This window comes from Chlamydotis macqueenii, chromosome 6 (assembly GCF_036417535.1).
Source record: "Chlamydotis macqueenii isolate bChlMac1 chromosome 6, bChlMac1.mat, whole genome shotgun sequence".
Taxonomy (NCBI): domain Eukaryota; kingdom Metazoa; phylum Chordata; class Aves; order Otidiformes; family Otididae; genus Chlamydotis; species Chlamydotis macqueenii.
In genome coordinates, this window is record NC_141561.1 from 21,004,801 (window position 1) to 21,021,342 (window position 16,542).

Sequence of the window (16,542 nt, forward strand, 5' to 3'; positions counted from 1 at the left end):
AAAGTGACAAAAACTGACCAACCAAAACCTGACTGCTTTATAGTGACCCAATACAGTCCCAGAAACACCACTATCAGTGCAACACAGAAAGACAGAGAACAACACCACTAAGAGGGAACAAGCAGCCAAAGGAGATAAAATTATTTAAAATGTTTTCAACCCTGTCAAATGTACTATGTCATCACATTCACAGGCCACTCTAAAGCAGACAGATGAAGATTAAATAGTGCGGCTTCTCAAGGTAAATGTGATGCCTTTAAAACTATTAGAAAAATATCTAATTAGAATTATATTTTGAATTACCAAATTGTAAGCTGTCTTACAGCTGGCCATTGACATACATGCCATTAATAACACAAATAAAATTACTAGGAACACTGGGGGCAGCTCAAGCTTTAAACTAATTCCTTTAACATAAAGGAAAGTAGAGGGTGGGGTTTGGGTTTCTTGGTTTTTTTCTTCTCCCTCTTTTTTTCTTTCTTTTGTAAATAATACAAATAAAAGTTGGAATGTAATAAAAAGCTTTAGTGATTTTAAAATGTCAGTACCAGCAACATCCCCAAAAGCAATTGCCTGCATAATTTCCAACTGTAGCTGTGGAGGTTAAATGCCTAATTCCTCGCCATCTAAATATTTAGACATGCAAATCTTTTTGATAACCTGAATTTAATAAGCAGAAACAATATATTGATTCCTTGGCTCAATAATTATTAATTTTACATACAAAAGTTGTTTTAATAAACAAATATACCAGTTCTCTATTAAGTAAGTGATAGTTTACCAATTGCATCCAGGATTATTTATGCTATAATTAAAATAAATTTTTAAATGTTTAATTTATTTTCAATAAAAATACAGCAAGGCATAAAAACATCCTTAAATAGTGAATAAGAAATGCATAATTTGCCATTTTTAAAGAGCAAGCTTTGAAGGAAATAATAGAGGTAAAAACAGAAAACAGGATTAGAATCAATAGTTTAATCAAGGGTTCCTGTTTACTGATTTCAGTCATGATTTAATCATGATTAAACAGGTTATTTAAATTAAGTCTCCATGCTGTGAAAATAAAACTCAGTTCAGTAACTATGTCCCCACACCTCCCCAATTCCCAGGGCAAAGGCTTAGAGGTAATGGCAAAATAAAATATAGGACAGTGCTCAATACGTGTAATCACAGGTACATTTATTTCAGGAATTCTACAAATGGTTGTTTTTATGATGGTTGTTACTGGACCAGTTCCCAGCCTATACAGAAGTTCTGTTACTTTCCAGTCGTAAATCTATGACACAGCTAGGAGTTTGTTTGTGGATTTTGTCATTAAATACACTGGAGAACAGAAGTCATTCTAAATAGTAAAAATGATGAGAAATACCTGCCCTTGGTGAAGGATATGCATCAGCCCCACTTCCTACAAAACAGACTAACGATAAAAGTTTGTTAAGATACAAAAAAAACTACAAGGAAAAAAAAAAAAGTAAGAGAATAGAGAACTCTGGGTTATGATACCGAGCCGATTATCAAGCTCATTCTGCCTCTCGACAGAACAGATTTTAGGGTTTGCTTGGTTACTGAGTTGTTGGGTTTTCTTTTTCCTCCTAAAAATCTAAGTCTCAAACTTAAATATTAACAACATAAGAGTAGCTCTACTAGGTATCTCCAGTCAAGTACATTTTTTCTGTAAATTTACATATAATGAATTTTGTAAGAAAAAGGTCAAAAGACCAGACCTACATGAAAGCAGGGAGATTAGCACTTGTGCTTCAGTTCCCACCAGTAAGTGTTACCTCATTGTTTATGTTCTGGCACCCGGAGGAAATCACATTTCACTTAAGTCCTAACAACTCTCCTGCCGTAGCGCGGCATAAGCACCCGCCTGCTTCTAGCTGCTCCTTGGACTTGTCATTCTGAATTGTATCTGTCTCCAGACAGATACAATTCAGAAGCTCCCCAGAAGACATATTTCTCAGAAAGGATCAAACCACACAGAGTTTCAAAGTGTGATAAACCAGCCATATTAGCTGAAGAAATGTTTTTGTAAGAAATATAGACACACACAAACATTTATCTGTAAATAACACAATCAGAGAGCCATTGCATACAAGTCTGCCTTAGCATTTTCTCTACACACTATTTTCAATAAGGTATGCAATAATGTAACAGAAGTATCCCATCTGCTGGTGCATCAAGTAAAAATTTTCCATTTGTCCCTTTTTCTTCTTTCACAGGGTTAATTCATCTAGTGTGCAGGAACTGTATCAAATTAGGTCCTGGGACTTTCCAAATTACCATCAGTAAATTATGTAATTTTGACATAATGACAGTAAAAATTTCCTGTCGTAGGAGCTAATTTAACCATCTTAGATTGCTTCAGATAATTTGCAATTCTTAACTATTAACCATTTACAAGTCTCCTAATTTAACATGAAATGTCTCTGTTGTTAATCTAAATAGTCAAACACTCTGACAGTGACATTCCCAAATCTGTAACTGTACCAACTTGGTGGTTAGACTGGAAATTTCAAGTCAAGGGTGATAATTCCTCCACATCCCTCTTCCCCAGTGGTATGAACAGCCCTGTCTGAGAACTAAATCACAGACAATTGCTTTAAACCTCTCTTTGCAGAGTTCCTGCCAGGTTCTGCTGCCAAGACACATGGTGTGCACAGCCTCAGAGCAGAAAATTTGGATTACAGATTTAATTCCTCCCCACTCTCAAATTCCTCTTCCTCTGTGAGGCTGAGGGCACAGAAGCATCAGCATTTCAACATAATGACCACTCAGACAGCCTGGGTCATAGTTACAAGCCATAGCAACAGATCAAGCAACAAGTGAGAACCAGTATTTTCAGTTCATTGCAAAATTCAAGCACAGTCTCTTAATTAAACTTCAGCTCTAAAATACTAATGATCTGTATTAAGTATTTAATGCTAGAGCCTTTCAAAAGCTTTGCATGGAACTACCTAAAACACACTGCTGCTAATTTCACTTCTGAGCCAACATACTCCAAGACACAACAGTGCAAAAGATAGAAAATAAATTGAAAATGCCATCTTCAACTGAATAAGCAACTCTGACAGTAGAGACTATTTTTACAAGTTAGTCCCACTGAGGAAAATACTGAAACAAAAAGATACTAAATTCAAGTTAAGGACGGAAAAATCAGACACTGAAACTGGAAGCTGTCCAGACAAACAGAGTTAAATACCAGCACGCGTATAAAGAGTGCCACGGGATTCTTGACAGATTATTTCAGAATGTGAGTTGTGCTTCTCATCCACAACAAGGCATTTGCACTAAACAGAGGCTGGTGTTAATTTGTCATTCCCTACTCAATTACTGAATGAGGCCAACTCTGCTCTGCTTGGGAAAAATAACAGAATCTGACCATCCAATAAAAGAATCACTGAAATGCATTGATTCTTCTGCCAGAATTCCTCCTTTGGGAAGCTCATTTTTAATTTTTATGGGTACTATTAACCTTTTTTTGAACATACTAGCAGGAAAAAAATGCAAAACTATCATCTAAAATTTGATGGTTTCTGGTGTAGCATAGCCTCATTGTAAAAGAGGAAAAAAACAAGCCAGAGGAGCATTTGTCTTTTTTTTTTTTCCCCCCTTCTCTCTCCTGTTGAAGGTTATGCAACTCCCTAGATCTCCAGGCACTATTCTTCAAACCTTCCTGCCCGCACTCCAGGCCTCATATTAAGTTGTTTCTACCCACCAGGCTCTAAATGTTTGCCTCAGCTTCCATGACAAACTCTCTGTAACCAAGGCAGTTCCTCAGCCAAAAACTTAGCAGTACTTCAGGTGCCATCAGTTTTCTCTCCACCATCTCTTCTTGCCTGAGAACCCTGGGGAAATGCCTTCTCCCCTCAGGTCCCAGCTGAGCCAGCCTCCCTCACACAGGAAGGGCTCCTTCCCATCTGAGATGCTCACATTTTGCTGTCACCTTACCCCATGGCCCCTCTCTGGGGAAGCAAAAGGAAAGCAATGAAGAGAGGAGACCTTCCTGAGCCTTCTCGTGACATATTTACTTCCCTTCCCCCTCATCATCCCCACTAGTCAATTCATTCCTTTTGTATTTTGCTGGTATTTACATTTTTACCCACATCAGTACTCAACTTTTTTTTTTTTTAAAAGAGTAATTTTCAGCATCTAAAACCAATGTGTTCTGAACTCATCAAACTACTGCAATTTATATAACTTGATTGCCTCAAGTGAATTATTTTAAAAGAAAAAGCTTCCAACATTTTGGATGATATACCGAGCTTTGAGTTTGGCATCTAATGTTCACAATGTTTACCTGAATATCAAGCCATACTCTAAAAACTATATAATAGAAGTAGATGAAGCATCACAGGAAATTGTTTCTTTCCTCACACTGCAGCTAACTTGTTCCATAATAATATGGTTCACAACTTCTGGTTCATTTTAACAAATACCATAAAAATCTTCTGATGTGCTCAAGTCTCTACCAGCTTTAATGATCAATTCACCAAAAGACATCAACAGAACACTTAAATCTACAGTGGAGGTGGATAAAAATGGAAATCTGTGCGAGAATATTAGCTGTTTACCACCTTACAGTCCCAAGGGAATGCTGTGTGACACAAAGCAAGATGTCTGCACTGCTTTCACTCACTACAAATGCCAAAACTCACACTATTTTTACTTTCAGATGCTTAAAAAAAACATTTACTCAGTAAGTTAATTACAACAAAAGAGAGCAGTTAGGGGCCAAAGCATCTGTCTCAACATACAGCTGCTCGAAATGTGAGCTCATTCATCCTGCAATGATCCTAGCGTAAGGACAGCTGCCTACGGCTGGAATACAGAGGGCAGCCTCCTCTGTAACCCAGGACTGACCATGAGTGACTGAAGGACTCCAGGTTTACATCTTACAATACAGGAAATTTATTTTTAAGACTTTTGTGAAGCAACCCCATGCAACTGCCATTCTGCTAACAAAACAGAAAAAAGTTGAATTAGTGCAAAATATATTACAGTAACAGTCCAAGCACCAGAACTTTGACATTCTGAAAACTACTATCTTCCCAAAACAGTATCTCTGTAGCTTGTCACTTACATTACTTGGTGTGGAACAAGCTTGTCAGTACTTCACTGGAATGCCAGCCTCAAATCTACTCTGGCCTTTGTTCAGAAGAGCAGTAAGGTTCAAGTATCAAGACTCTTTGGGGCTGGGGAGGAATAATCTTAATCCTATGACCATAAAGCAGCACTTTATTACCACAGTTGCTGTTTCTCCAGAGCTGACTTTTCTCCATTTGCTCACTGCAGCTAGAACTAGACCCAAACATGCAGAACCCAGGAGTCCTCTACTCTCAAGTACAACCACTCACTGCCAAGCCAGTGGGTCACTATTAATGTGCCTACACTAAGGTCAAAGACAAAAAGCTTTTAACCTGATATATTGACAAATACTTGATACTAATAGACGAATGAGCTAAGGTAACTCCCCACAGATAATCCAATAACGGAAGAAATGTAAGTATTGTATTAAAATTTAACAAATAATCATCAGCTTCTTTCTCCAAATAAGGTTAATTTATTGAAGACAACGATATTCAAATGTAATTCTTGACAGGTATTCAGCAGACTGCACAGCTCTGCCTTGCTCACAGCAACCTCAGCTGTTCTCCTCCTGAGGTCAACAGGGCAGAGGAAGCACAACTGTTCAAATGCCACCAGAGCTACCCTGCTAATCACAACATATAGAGCAGCCAGCCAGCAGCTGCCCCAAGTTTCTATGAATGTTCCATTAAAGTAGCAAATATGAAGAAAGAGTTAAGTACTAACTCTGAATCTACCACTGGGCAGAGGCATAGGTGCTTGTAGCCCTCGGTCTCAGATACGCACTTGGCAAAGTCCCAACTAAAAGAAGAGAGTGCTCTTGGTATACCACAGGCTCCTGCATAGCCCCCAAGAATCCACACATGCGTGGATTATGTGCTGGCTTTGACCCCATTCACGCACTCAGGTTTCCATCACAAGGAAACCCAGATGCACAGTCCACCTTCCACCCCTGAGGCAGGACACAGCCAGAGCCCACATGGAGCCAGGAGTCTGCACCACACAGCATTTTTCCCCTGAAAGTAGGCCAGCTTAAATTAACAAGATTTACTCTGAAAAATTATGCATCAGATTTTTCCAAGACACCACCAACAGTGTTCCCAGAGTGTATCTGCTATTCAAGACTATTTTATTTTGTTTAAACGAAACTTTCTGGTTCCTAAAATTGAAATCTTCACTCTCTACCAATAACCGTCTAAACCTTCCTAATTGTAACACACACATCTAGTTACTACAGACTTGCTTTCACGGAGGGTAGGGGGAGGGAATTTTTTCACCCATGAATTAGAAGAATTCTTAACAAGAACAAAAGTTCATCGTGCAAGTAAGAGTTTGGAAGCTCAAGGATCAATCTTCCTTCACTTCTGGCTTAAGGGCTGCAGAAAACTGAAGGCATAATCCCTGACATTTCACTGTACTTGCAGGACTAAAATGTTTGCCCTGTGGATATGCCAACACTGCGAGGAACTGGGTAGAAGCTAATCACTCTATAGGTTTCATCATAATTTAAAAATACCCAAAGCACCTCACTAGTACCTCTACATAGCAGTATAAATTAGTCTGTTTTGTAAATGGTTTCATCTACCTGTCTGTCAGCAGAAAGAGGAAAATTAATATTGATAGCATAACTGGGTAGTTATCTAAAGTGGACAAGTACACTGATTGCAAATAATCTCCAAGTCTCTTCTCTCCCCACAATAACATTTATTACTCCTCCCTCCAGTAAATAACCTTTGGCATCCATGCAATTTTTTGCAGCTGTCACTAGAAAAGTAGTCAAAGAAAAAGGAAGACAATAGATTTTGGAACCTGGGACTCATTCTGTGTAGATTTTTTTTTTTTTTTTTTTTTACGAATTACTAACAGTTTTTTACGTTACTGCTGTAAAGCTGCTTGTTATGCATAAATTTGCTATTTCTTTCTAACATACTGGTTGTAATTTTGCAAATATTTCTCTATTTGACATTTTATCTTTTTGTTAGCATAAAAAAAACCCCATAACACTTAACTTTTCCCCACAGCAATAATTAAGATTTTACAACCTCTCATAGATATCCTGTCAATACAAACTGAATGTAGATAAGTTTTAAAGTGAGTGGCAGTACTTTTCTTTTAAGTTACCCATTTAAGGAAAATGGCTGTAAATACATAAAAAGTTACCAAAGCTTCTTATGAAAAAAACCACTTTTTTTCCAAGAACTAGACCGCATAATTAAACAATTAAAATCTTAATTATAAACTTAATTTAATTGAAGGTAATAGGAATCATTTTTAACTACGTATAAATTTAAGTCAGACAACATATTTGTATCCATTTTCTAAAATATCTGTCACTTCACAGTGGCTGATCAAACTTGCTCATGAAAAATGTTTTGAGTAGGCAACTTGTAATACAGCTACAGTTTATTTCTGTCAAAGGCTGACTGCTGAAGTGTGAAAGAAACTCATTAAAAATCTCTCACTGTGATCCTGCATTGCAATGAAAAAAAAAAGAAAGAAAATACTTAATGAAGGGTACACTTAGCCTGAAGCCACATTCATATTCTCCTTTTCATTTTATACTATTTCAATAAGCAATTAAAAGGCAGCAATTAGTCACAGAAACAGTATTCATACTGGTCATACTGGTCGATTACAGAGGTTAACACTCATTTTATGTTAATACTATGAAAGTAATGAGGGAGATCAGGAATAATATAGACAACTAAAAAGCAATGCTAATATAAATAGAAGAATCTCTTACCTTAATCTTAGGACAAGATTCACTGCACATGGAACTTCACTATATTCGTCACTAACAGCAGGCTGAGACTATTAAAGAAAAAAGCAAAAAGTCTTATAATGGATGTCAAAGGAAAGAAAAAAATATCCCCAAATACTTGCCATGCTAACAGTTTGAAGTTAGCACAGAATATTTTACACATCCTCTAACTCTCAAAAACCTTTTAAACACTTTCAAGTAACTCAGTCTAAAATACAGCTGATACCAGTAAAACTGCCATATTTCGATTACAGAGATACAAATGATAAGGCCTGCATTAAAGTACTGAGCGTAAGTGCTTTTAATCCACCTTACATCAAAGCTCCAATAACCTATTAAATAATACATACACAGTGAGAATACCAAGCTACTACTCACTCTATTTTTGTGTAACAGCTTTGGCTGTTAAGGAAGTCTTTGCATCTACTCACCTGCGAAGAACTAGTAGCATATCAAATCGGGCATCACAGCTTGGAGAATGTCTTTCACGGAATAAAATCAGGAATACAGATATCTTTCACACTATCACTCCTCCTTCACAGTATGACACCCTCCCCAGCCCTCAACTAACATTTATATGACGTCTCAAGCAAAAATGTATCCTACATACATGATAGCTCAGCGTCCTCTACCCTACTATGATTTCATATCGAACTTGACATACTGTCACCACTCGCAGAAGCCTGTTCAAAGGCTACAGTCAAGTCCTCCCAAAATGAAGACTCGCATCACAAATCTCATTTGATTGTTTTCCAATTGTTTTTCACATTAAAGCTACTTTAAAGAAACAAAGTGTTACAGAAGAGCCATATTTTGTTCTTTTTGTATTTTAAACAAAAGTTAATGAATATTTGGAAAATTATTTAATCACTAAAAGGGAAGTAGATTTTTTTCTACTTCAATTAAGTTCCTTCCATTCATATAAACTACGTCTATTATTTCTGCATCTTCAACAGACCTGTTAGTTCAGTGTATAAGAATGTGCAGCCCAAAGACCAGCAGGTGCCCACCAACAGTGACAAGCTGCACTAGTCTCAGTTCCAAGTCATATTATGGAGCATTTAGGAAAACGATAAATAAATAAATAAATAGAATCAACAGAAGACTTCAAGCAGAGGCTTTTTTCTCCTTCATAAACTAAACAACTCATAATAAAACAGTTACCTGTATAAACTGAATCACAAACTGCAGAAGTGTCGATTTCTAAGCCATAAAAAGACTGCCTGGTACAAGAGTTTTTTTTCGTGCTCAGCTTACATAGGACATCTCAGATGCTGAAGCGCTATGTAAACTAGCTCTGCAATGGAAAGACTGGGGTCATCACAGGAGCTAACAGGACCAAACCTGGCAGGAAGCTGTTAGTGTTTTAGAAGACTTTTATGACACTAATGAAAATCAGAGAATCTAAAATTGCAGGTGAAGTGGCAAGTGTCACCAACCTAAGAAATAAACATATTTAAAAGAGCACTTTGGCTGTAAGCCAGTAATCCTATTAAGCAATTATTTATAGCAGTGATGCTTCCCACACTCTCAGCACAGAGCCATGAAACTCAATATGGTATTTTTTTTCCTCTGAATTAATCTACTATGCCACAGTACTGAACTATTTTACTGTATACAGGATGAAGCATTTTAATTACAAGCTACATGTTGTGACACAAATCCTAAGAATGAAAAATTATTTGGAGATCTTCTGGCTACTCCAAAACAGCGCTCATTACTCTCACAAAACGACAGCAATTAGTGTGATCCAGTTATGAAGATTCATTAAAAACAGCTAAATTATCTATCTTCACCAATTCTCCTGGGCATGAACATAACAAGATTTTAAATTTCCTATCTATTTTATCCAGTGTGTGTTCAAGTTAATTGTTACAGGCCCAGCTGCATACAGCTCTATCCTCTCAAGTACTTGCTATACAAGGCTGCAGAACAACACACTCGCCTCAATTCACATTTTTTAACAACAGAAATGAAAAAGAAATCCCTTCACTCAAACACTTAGAAGAAAAAAAAAATTGATAAAGACATTTTTACCTCTGTGTTCTCCTCTTCTTTCACTCTTCGTGACTGGAAAACAAACGCAGTGAGATATGAGCTATGCAGCTTTATGCATTAAAGATCCAAAAATATTAGCAATTAACATTAAGACAGAATGACTTGCAGAGTGTGAATGTCTTGGCACAAACAAAAGTTACCTTTTCCTGAGAAACTGCAGCTTTGCCTTCTTCACTCTTCTCATCCATTTCATCATCACTCCATTCCCAGTCCCCATCTTCTGTTTTATGCAGGTGACCACTGGAACCCGGTACTCGTCTGACCTACCAAAACATGAAGTGTTCACCATTACACAGATATCTTTAGTCTTTATCATTATCCTGGTTAATCAGTAATTCTTCATTATTTTTATTCTACGTGTTTTCATTAGTTTGCTGCAGGAGTCACTAGCATACTGGAATAATATCTGACCTCAGGGGTCATGCTTGAGCCAGTGGGAACAGCTAAGCTATGCAAAATTCACATTGGAAAACAGCATTTGGATATATTTTATGAAAGGAAGCTATTTAAAGAAGAAAAAGTTACACAGATAAGGTTGTTGTTGAGACATGTCTTTAAAAAACTTTAATTGTTCTGCTAAAAAGCTTCAAAATGTGTAAAGGTGTTAAAGATCTTTAAAAGTAACATTATCCTTATTTAAAAAAAAAAAAAAAAAAAAAGAAAAAGTGGCTGGCTGTATGCAGACTGAGAAGGTAGGCAGGCATGCACCACACCAAACTAATTGGGCAAATTCCTGTAGATCAAACAGTCTAACAAGTCTTTATAGGAGTACCGAGCAGCTACATCTGAAAATCAAATACTCTTCTGATGCCATCTTGCTCTTTTTCAGAGCCTGACAACAGGCTTGTTTTCCCCAGATCATGTTTAGCCTGTTTGAGCAAAACAAAAGAACATCCAACAATTCTTCCCACACCTTGGTGTGCGTTTATGAGACCCACGAGATGGCTGGAAGCACAGCACAATAAGCAGCAGCTCCACTGGTGTTTAGATTAGAATCTGTTTCTCTAATTATTTCACATTATTGAACCAATATACAGTTCCCACTGCACAACTTCAAATGCTCATACAGGTAAGCTCCCCAGCACTATATATTTGTAAGGCTTAAAGCATATTCTTTTGAATTACAAAAAAGGAAAAAAGTTATTCAGGAAAACTGCCTGTATATTGGTAAGAGAACAAAAGGAACAAAGCAGTGAGTGTTCACAGCACACAAAAGGGAGAACTAACTTGGCAAAAAAGCAGTTTTGGGCCAAGAACAAGTGCTGGAAAGACATCTAATAAAAATAACTTTTTTTTTAAAAATTATGAACTAGATGGTCTTAGCTCAAAATTGTATATCCTGTTTGCCAGTATCCACAGTCACGTACAACAGCCTGGTTCAACTTCGGTTTCACAGATTCCTGTCTGTGGTGTTTTGATGTCTTGCACTGAAGTGTACTAAGCATTGATTAACTTGGTTCTACTGTTCTGATGGTTGGCGGCAGAGATGGAAACCCATTCTGCAAGCACAGTTACCTCACCAAACAGGACGATGTAAAAAAAATAAAATCCAAAATTTAAAAATATCTGATTTCTGACTAGAAAAATTACTGTTTTTTCAACATAATGAAACTTACATAAAGACTAAACTGGTATTAACCTTGCTCTAAACCCCTCCAGTGGCTGCAAACCACAATGTGGAGAGAGATGAGGCATGTGACAGATTCCAGCTACTTCTAAATCCCATCAGGTAGTACTTCAACAAAGTATGTGTGGCATGAAAACAGTACAGGACACTAGAAGTCTGAGCTCGTGAGCTTCTAGAAAACTGTGTGATGCAGATACTAATGTAATTTTTAATGTAATTTTTTAAATGTAATTTTTCCAAAGCAGCTTTTCATAGAGAGCTAGACACTTAAGCTATTTCTCTACCCAATTTGGACCAAGCACAATTTGGAGCTGGCTAGTCTGACACCACACCGGCAAGAATGAGTTGAACTTAGGAGCCTTTTTTCATAACCTCGTGCATACATGAGCATGTATCTTGATGTGTGTCTGCATTCCTTACCTCCCTCCCTTCACTCCCGAAACACCCATCTGCTCCTCTCCCTTCACTTTTGCTAGCCTAAACTAGAGGAAAGAGTGAAGTGTCCAGAACCTCAGCACATTTCTGTACCTTCTTCAGTCCTTATACTCCTCCCTTACCTTTCTCTCCTGCACAACTTAGTAGGAGTGCCCTACTGGGTTTCTCCGTATTTTGTACTCCTTTGAAACCATGAGGGGGAATCTATGCAGGACACTGGAGGAATATCCTGCTCCATCACATGAGGGACAGAAGACTTATTCTAACTAGAATGATTTTAATGGAGCTTAATGATCTGGCAGAGTTATGGGAGAAAGCTTTACTGATGAAGATGGAGTACATTTCAAGTTTTTTAAATAGATTGCCTTTTAATAAGCAATAAACAAATGGCTCAAGGAAAAGAAAGTAAGTTACTGCAAAATAAAATAACATGTAAATTAAATTATTTTCTTGAAAGATGTCTGAAGGCAGAAAACCAAAAAGTTTAGACTTGTATTCTGTTTCAATCAGACTGATTCCCACCACATACACATTTAGAAAGAAATTTTAATTTCAGCTATAGCAAAGTAATCAACCTATTCAACCTTCAAAAATGTGAAGTTGTTGTCTATGACATTTTTTTATTGGTGGCTGTGCTTAACACTTGCATTATTTAGCAAATTAATTTGTACAATTTTTTATTAACAGTAGCTTTGTTCAGGCTCAGTTCCAGTTAAAGCCACAAAGACTCAGTCACATAGGGAGCGCATATACTCTAGGTGTGGGACAGAGCAAGAGCAGTGCACCATGCCTGCAAATAAATTAATTGTCTCTTCATTCATCATAAACATGTAAAACTCTAATATCACATATTGGATGGAAACACATTAGCTTAAATTTCTCTTGTAATAGAAACTCATCATAATAGACTTGATACTAGTATAGTGCTGCTTCTCTTCAGATTTTCTAGTCTCTTCCAGAGCACATTCATTAAAATGCATACAGGTAGCACATGAAGTATTTTAGGAGACAGCTAGCATTTCACCATAGTCAACTCACACTAAAAAAAAAAGCCAAAAATACACTAGAAGTAGTAAAGGAATAAAACCTACATTATATAGCTAAAGTATTTTAGGCTTTGAATTGGCACAGCCAGAGAACCACTTCAAAGGGCTAAGATAAGACAACTGAGACAATCTACCAGTCTGCTACCACGGGAAGAGACAATCCTGAGACATCCATCAGGGCTGCACTGGGATCTACCTGGTTGTACAGTGAGCAGATTCAACCCCCAGCCTGAGAGAAAAACTCGTCTTTTTTTTCTTTTTTTGAACAAGTTTTTCGCAAGATTTGTGGGTTAAATCAGCTGTCTTGAGGTCAAACAGCAAAGACTGTAAGCGAAGAGGCAGAAACAAAAAGGGCAATGAAAGAGAAGTTGGATCATCTTGTTTTGGCAGCAACAATCCCTTAGGATCCTCAAAATCACGTACTCCAGAACCCTCACAATGCAGCATCATGACTGGCGTGCACAATCCGCCACATCAAGTCTCCTCAAGCTTTCACTTGTGCTCCTACAGCTGTGCAGATGACCCAATTGAAAAATTAACATGGAACACAACTAGCTTGCAGCCAAATCAGCTTTTTAATTTAGCTGATCATGAGCTAAAGCGCAGGCACTAGAGCCTGCACAAGAGGAGGAGCTGGAATATCATTTTCAGTAGCCGCCCCAATCATCTGTAGTAAGAAAGCATTATAAATTCCCAAAAAGCAATACAGATATAAATATTAACAGAGAGCAAATATATCCAGACACAGCATACATTTGTCTCCATTCCCTTTTGTGGGCATGCTAGTTTAAGTTCTTTAAATTTGTCACACAATCTTTTGTCACTCCTTGTTTTACTCAGCCCAAACATTAGGCTTTCTGTATTAGGCTCAGTATTTTTTCTTCTCTTCCTACATGAAAACACTATAAACATATTGTCAGCTTTTCACAATTAAAAGAATGTTTTCCTAAGTATCTTTGCAACGTTTTCATCACAAATTAATTTATACAATCAACAATACACATCAGCACACAAGGGGGCTGAAGAGAGGCGCAAGGTCAAACCATCTGCTGCCAGGACCTCTTTTCTTCATGAAAAAAAAAAACATAAATAGCATAATGCTGTGATTTTATGTTCTGAAACAGAAGCAGTAGCATAGAAAAATATTTTATAGTGTGGGTGCACATTTCATTGGTATCAAATATTTAACTAAAAAAAATACAATTTTCCTTCAGAAAAAAACTAATTTGGTATTTTCTCATATCATCATATTATTTGTACTTTCAGAAGGGATGCATCTAGCACAAGCACTTAAGCATTGTAACGCCAACTGTAGAGTTTGGAGACCAGAGTAAGACTGCATTACATACGAGTCAGCTGAAAGGGTCAACACCCATTGCAATGTTCATATAGTTTATTAGACTATAATCATCTGTAAGAGTTTAAGAACAGTTGTAATAAATCCAACCAATAATCTCCAGCATTGACCACTTGTATCTTTGCTTAGAAAAGAAGAAGTAAGTGTGAAGGTAACTCTTCACACTCTATGTATTCCCCCAATTTCTAGTCATCTTTTCATATTATGTTTGCTTTATCAAGACAAAGACACTTTAAATAACATTAGAAGTCCTAAGACCTTTTGATGACCACGGGATAAAATTAAAGCTATTTTCTCCCTTAAGAAACAGATTCTTCTTAAAAATCTTGCCTTCGGCCACCAAAAACTTCTCTTTCGTGCTTCCCCAAGTCCTAGTTTGCTAGGATGCAATTTGTCTTCTGCTCTAACCTTTTTTCCCCTGTCTCACAAAACATAACGGAATTAAAGTCAGCACATTTTTATAAAGGTATGCCAAGTCACTATACTAAAATCTTCAGAAGATTTTCACTTCATCACAATCAAGTCTTTCCGACCTTTTATATTACTCTTGAAGTGTTCATCACAGAGTGTGGTAAAGCTCTATATGCCTCTTGTCCTTACACGCCTAAACAACTTTTAACACAGTAAAAACCTTTTCCAGCAAGTACACTAAGGGCTATTATAACAGGCCTGTGAGGAGAGGAAAAGAAAAAAAGGGAAAGAAAAAGGAACAGAGATAAGCAATCACTGAGTGGCATGGGTGTCAGAATTGTTTTGTTAGAAATGCATCTTCATCAGGGTGGAAACAAAGGGGGTGTTTCTCTAGATGACATTCTCACATACTTTTTACTGTTTTGATTGTTTCCTTTCAATTTACAGGAACAGGTGTGCAATACACAGAAGTATTTTGATAAAGAACAGTGATATACATACAGGTACTGAACTGTAGCCTGCTAAGCACTTGCATTGCACAATACAACAAGAATCTGCGTCTCAGGTGTCAAGCTTTTGTAGGAAAAACATTATAGTATGCCCATCGGGGGAGAGGGAGGGAAATGATTATCCCATTTTCTCCCATCAACCTGTAGTCCCCTATGCCAAAGCTTACAAATGCTTTCCTTTGGAGGTGGGCAGCTTAAGCTGCTCTTCAAAATGCTGCAGCTTGTAAAAGCTAATGAAAATGCCGTAACGGGCCCACACAAAAATCACTGCATAGAAATGATGAGGAGAGTTCATGGGGATTTGATGGTCAACATAACACTTAGCTGTTACCTAAAAAAACAAACTAGATGGCTACCGATGGAAGGTTATAGAAAGTAATGTTCACCACTACACAAAGTATTAATCTGTGCTTTGCCAATAATCTCAGCCTCACTGGGTCACTGCAGGAACCTGTGGAAAATCTGATAGAAACAGCAGCAGATCTGAAGAGATCACATAAATAGACAGTAATAACATCATCAAGATATTTTCAAACAGCAAAGATACTCCTACCCAAATTCAGAGAGACAATGCAGCATGACGAACAACTCGGAGGGCATTTCAAGTCCCACTTAAAGCATCTCTTGTATTTCTGACAGAGTTCAACTCCCAGCTCTGCTCAACAAAAGTGTTTTTCAAAATATATGTTAAAGACACACTTCACAAATATGGCCATTAAGAGTTTTTCTACCCTCAAAATAAAGTGCTAAAGGAAACTAATGTGAATGAACAATGTCAAGTCTATGCAAGACAGATTGTTCATCTCAACTTCTAGTATTACCTTGGGAGGGAAAAGAATTACACAAGGAAGGAAGTTCAAACCATGCTTATCTTGGAGACTTAAAGACATAACTTAGGAATGAGTGCTGCAGAGCCCTCAAAGGATGCCATGCAATGATGAAGAAACAAAGAAAGGCCAGACTTCGTGCCTTGTTTATCAACTTCCAATGAGATTCAACGACACTTTACCCTTGAGAGGACAGATAAACCTCTCTTTCGTTCTGATTTTATTTTACAATCAAGTATAGCATTTCCCTCATATGAGCTGTTCTTCAAACAACATATTATGTTCTTCCTGATTCATGCTCTCAAACTCCTGCTGTTTGCATATAGACAGTTAAAGTGTCTTCTTTCTATGTTCCCCTTTTCTTTCTACGGAGGGGTTTTTAAGACCGTAAACATTATTTGGCAACTACATCCATGGTTT

General features: G+C 37.3%; 1 protein-coding gene across 2 annotated transcripts in view; it reads right to left on the reverse strand.

The window, feature by feature from the left end:
• Positions 1-16,542, reverse strand: part of STK39 (serine/threonine kinase 39) — a 101,301-nt gene that overhangs the window by 35,308 nt on the left and 49,451 nt on the right. For both annotated transcript variants that reach the window (XM_086750864.1, XM_086750865.1), the window contains 3 exons: positions 10,051-10,173; positions 9,890-9,922; positions 7,835-7,902 (listed from right to left, as the gene is read on the reverse strand). In XM_086750864.1, the coding sequence (XP_086606990.1) occupies positions 7,835-7,902; positions 9,890-9,922; positions 10,051-10,173 (224 nt within the window). The remainder of the gene's footprint in view (positions 1-7,834; positions 7,903-9,889; positions 9,923-10,050; positions 10,174-16,542) is intronic.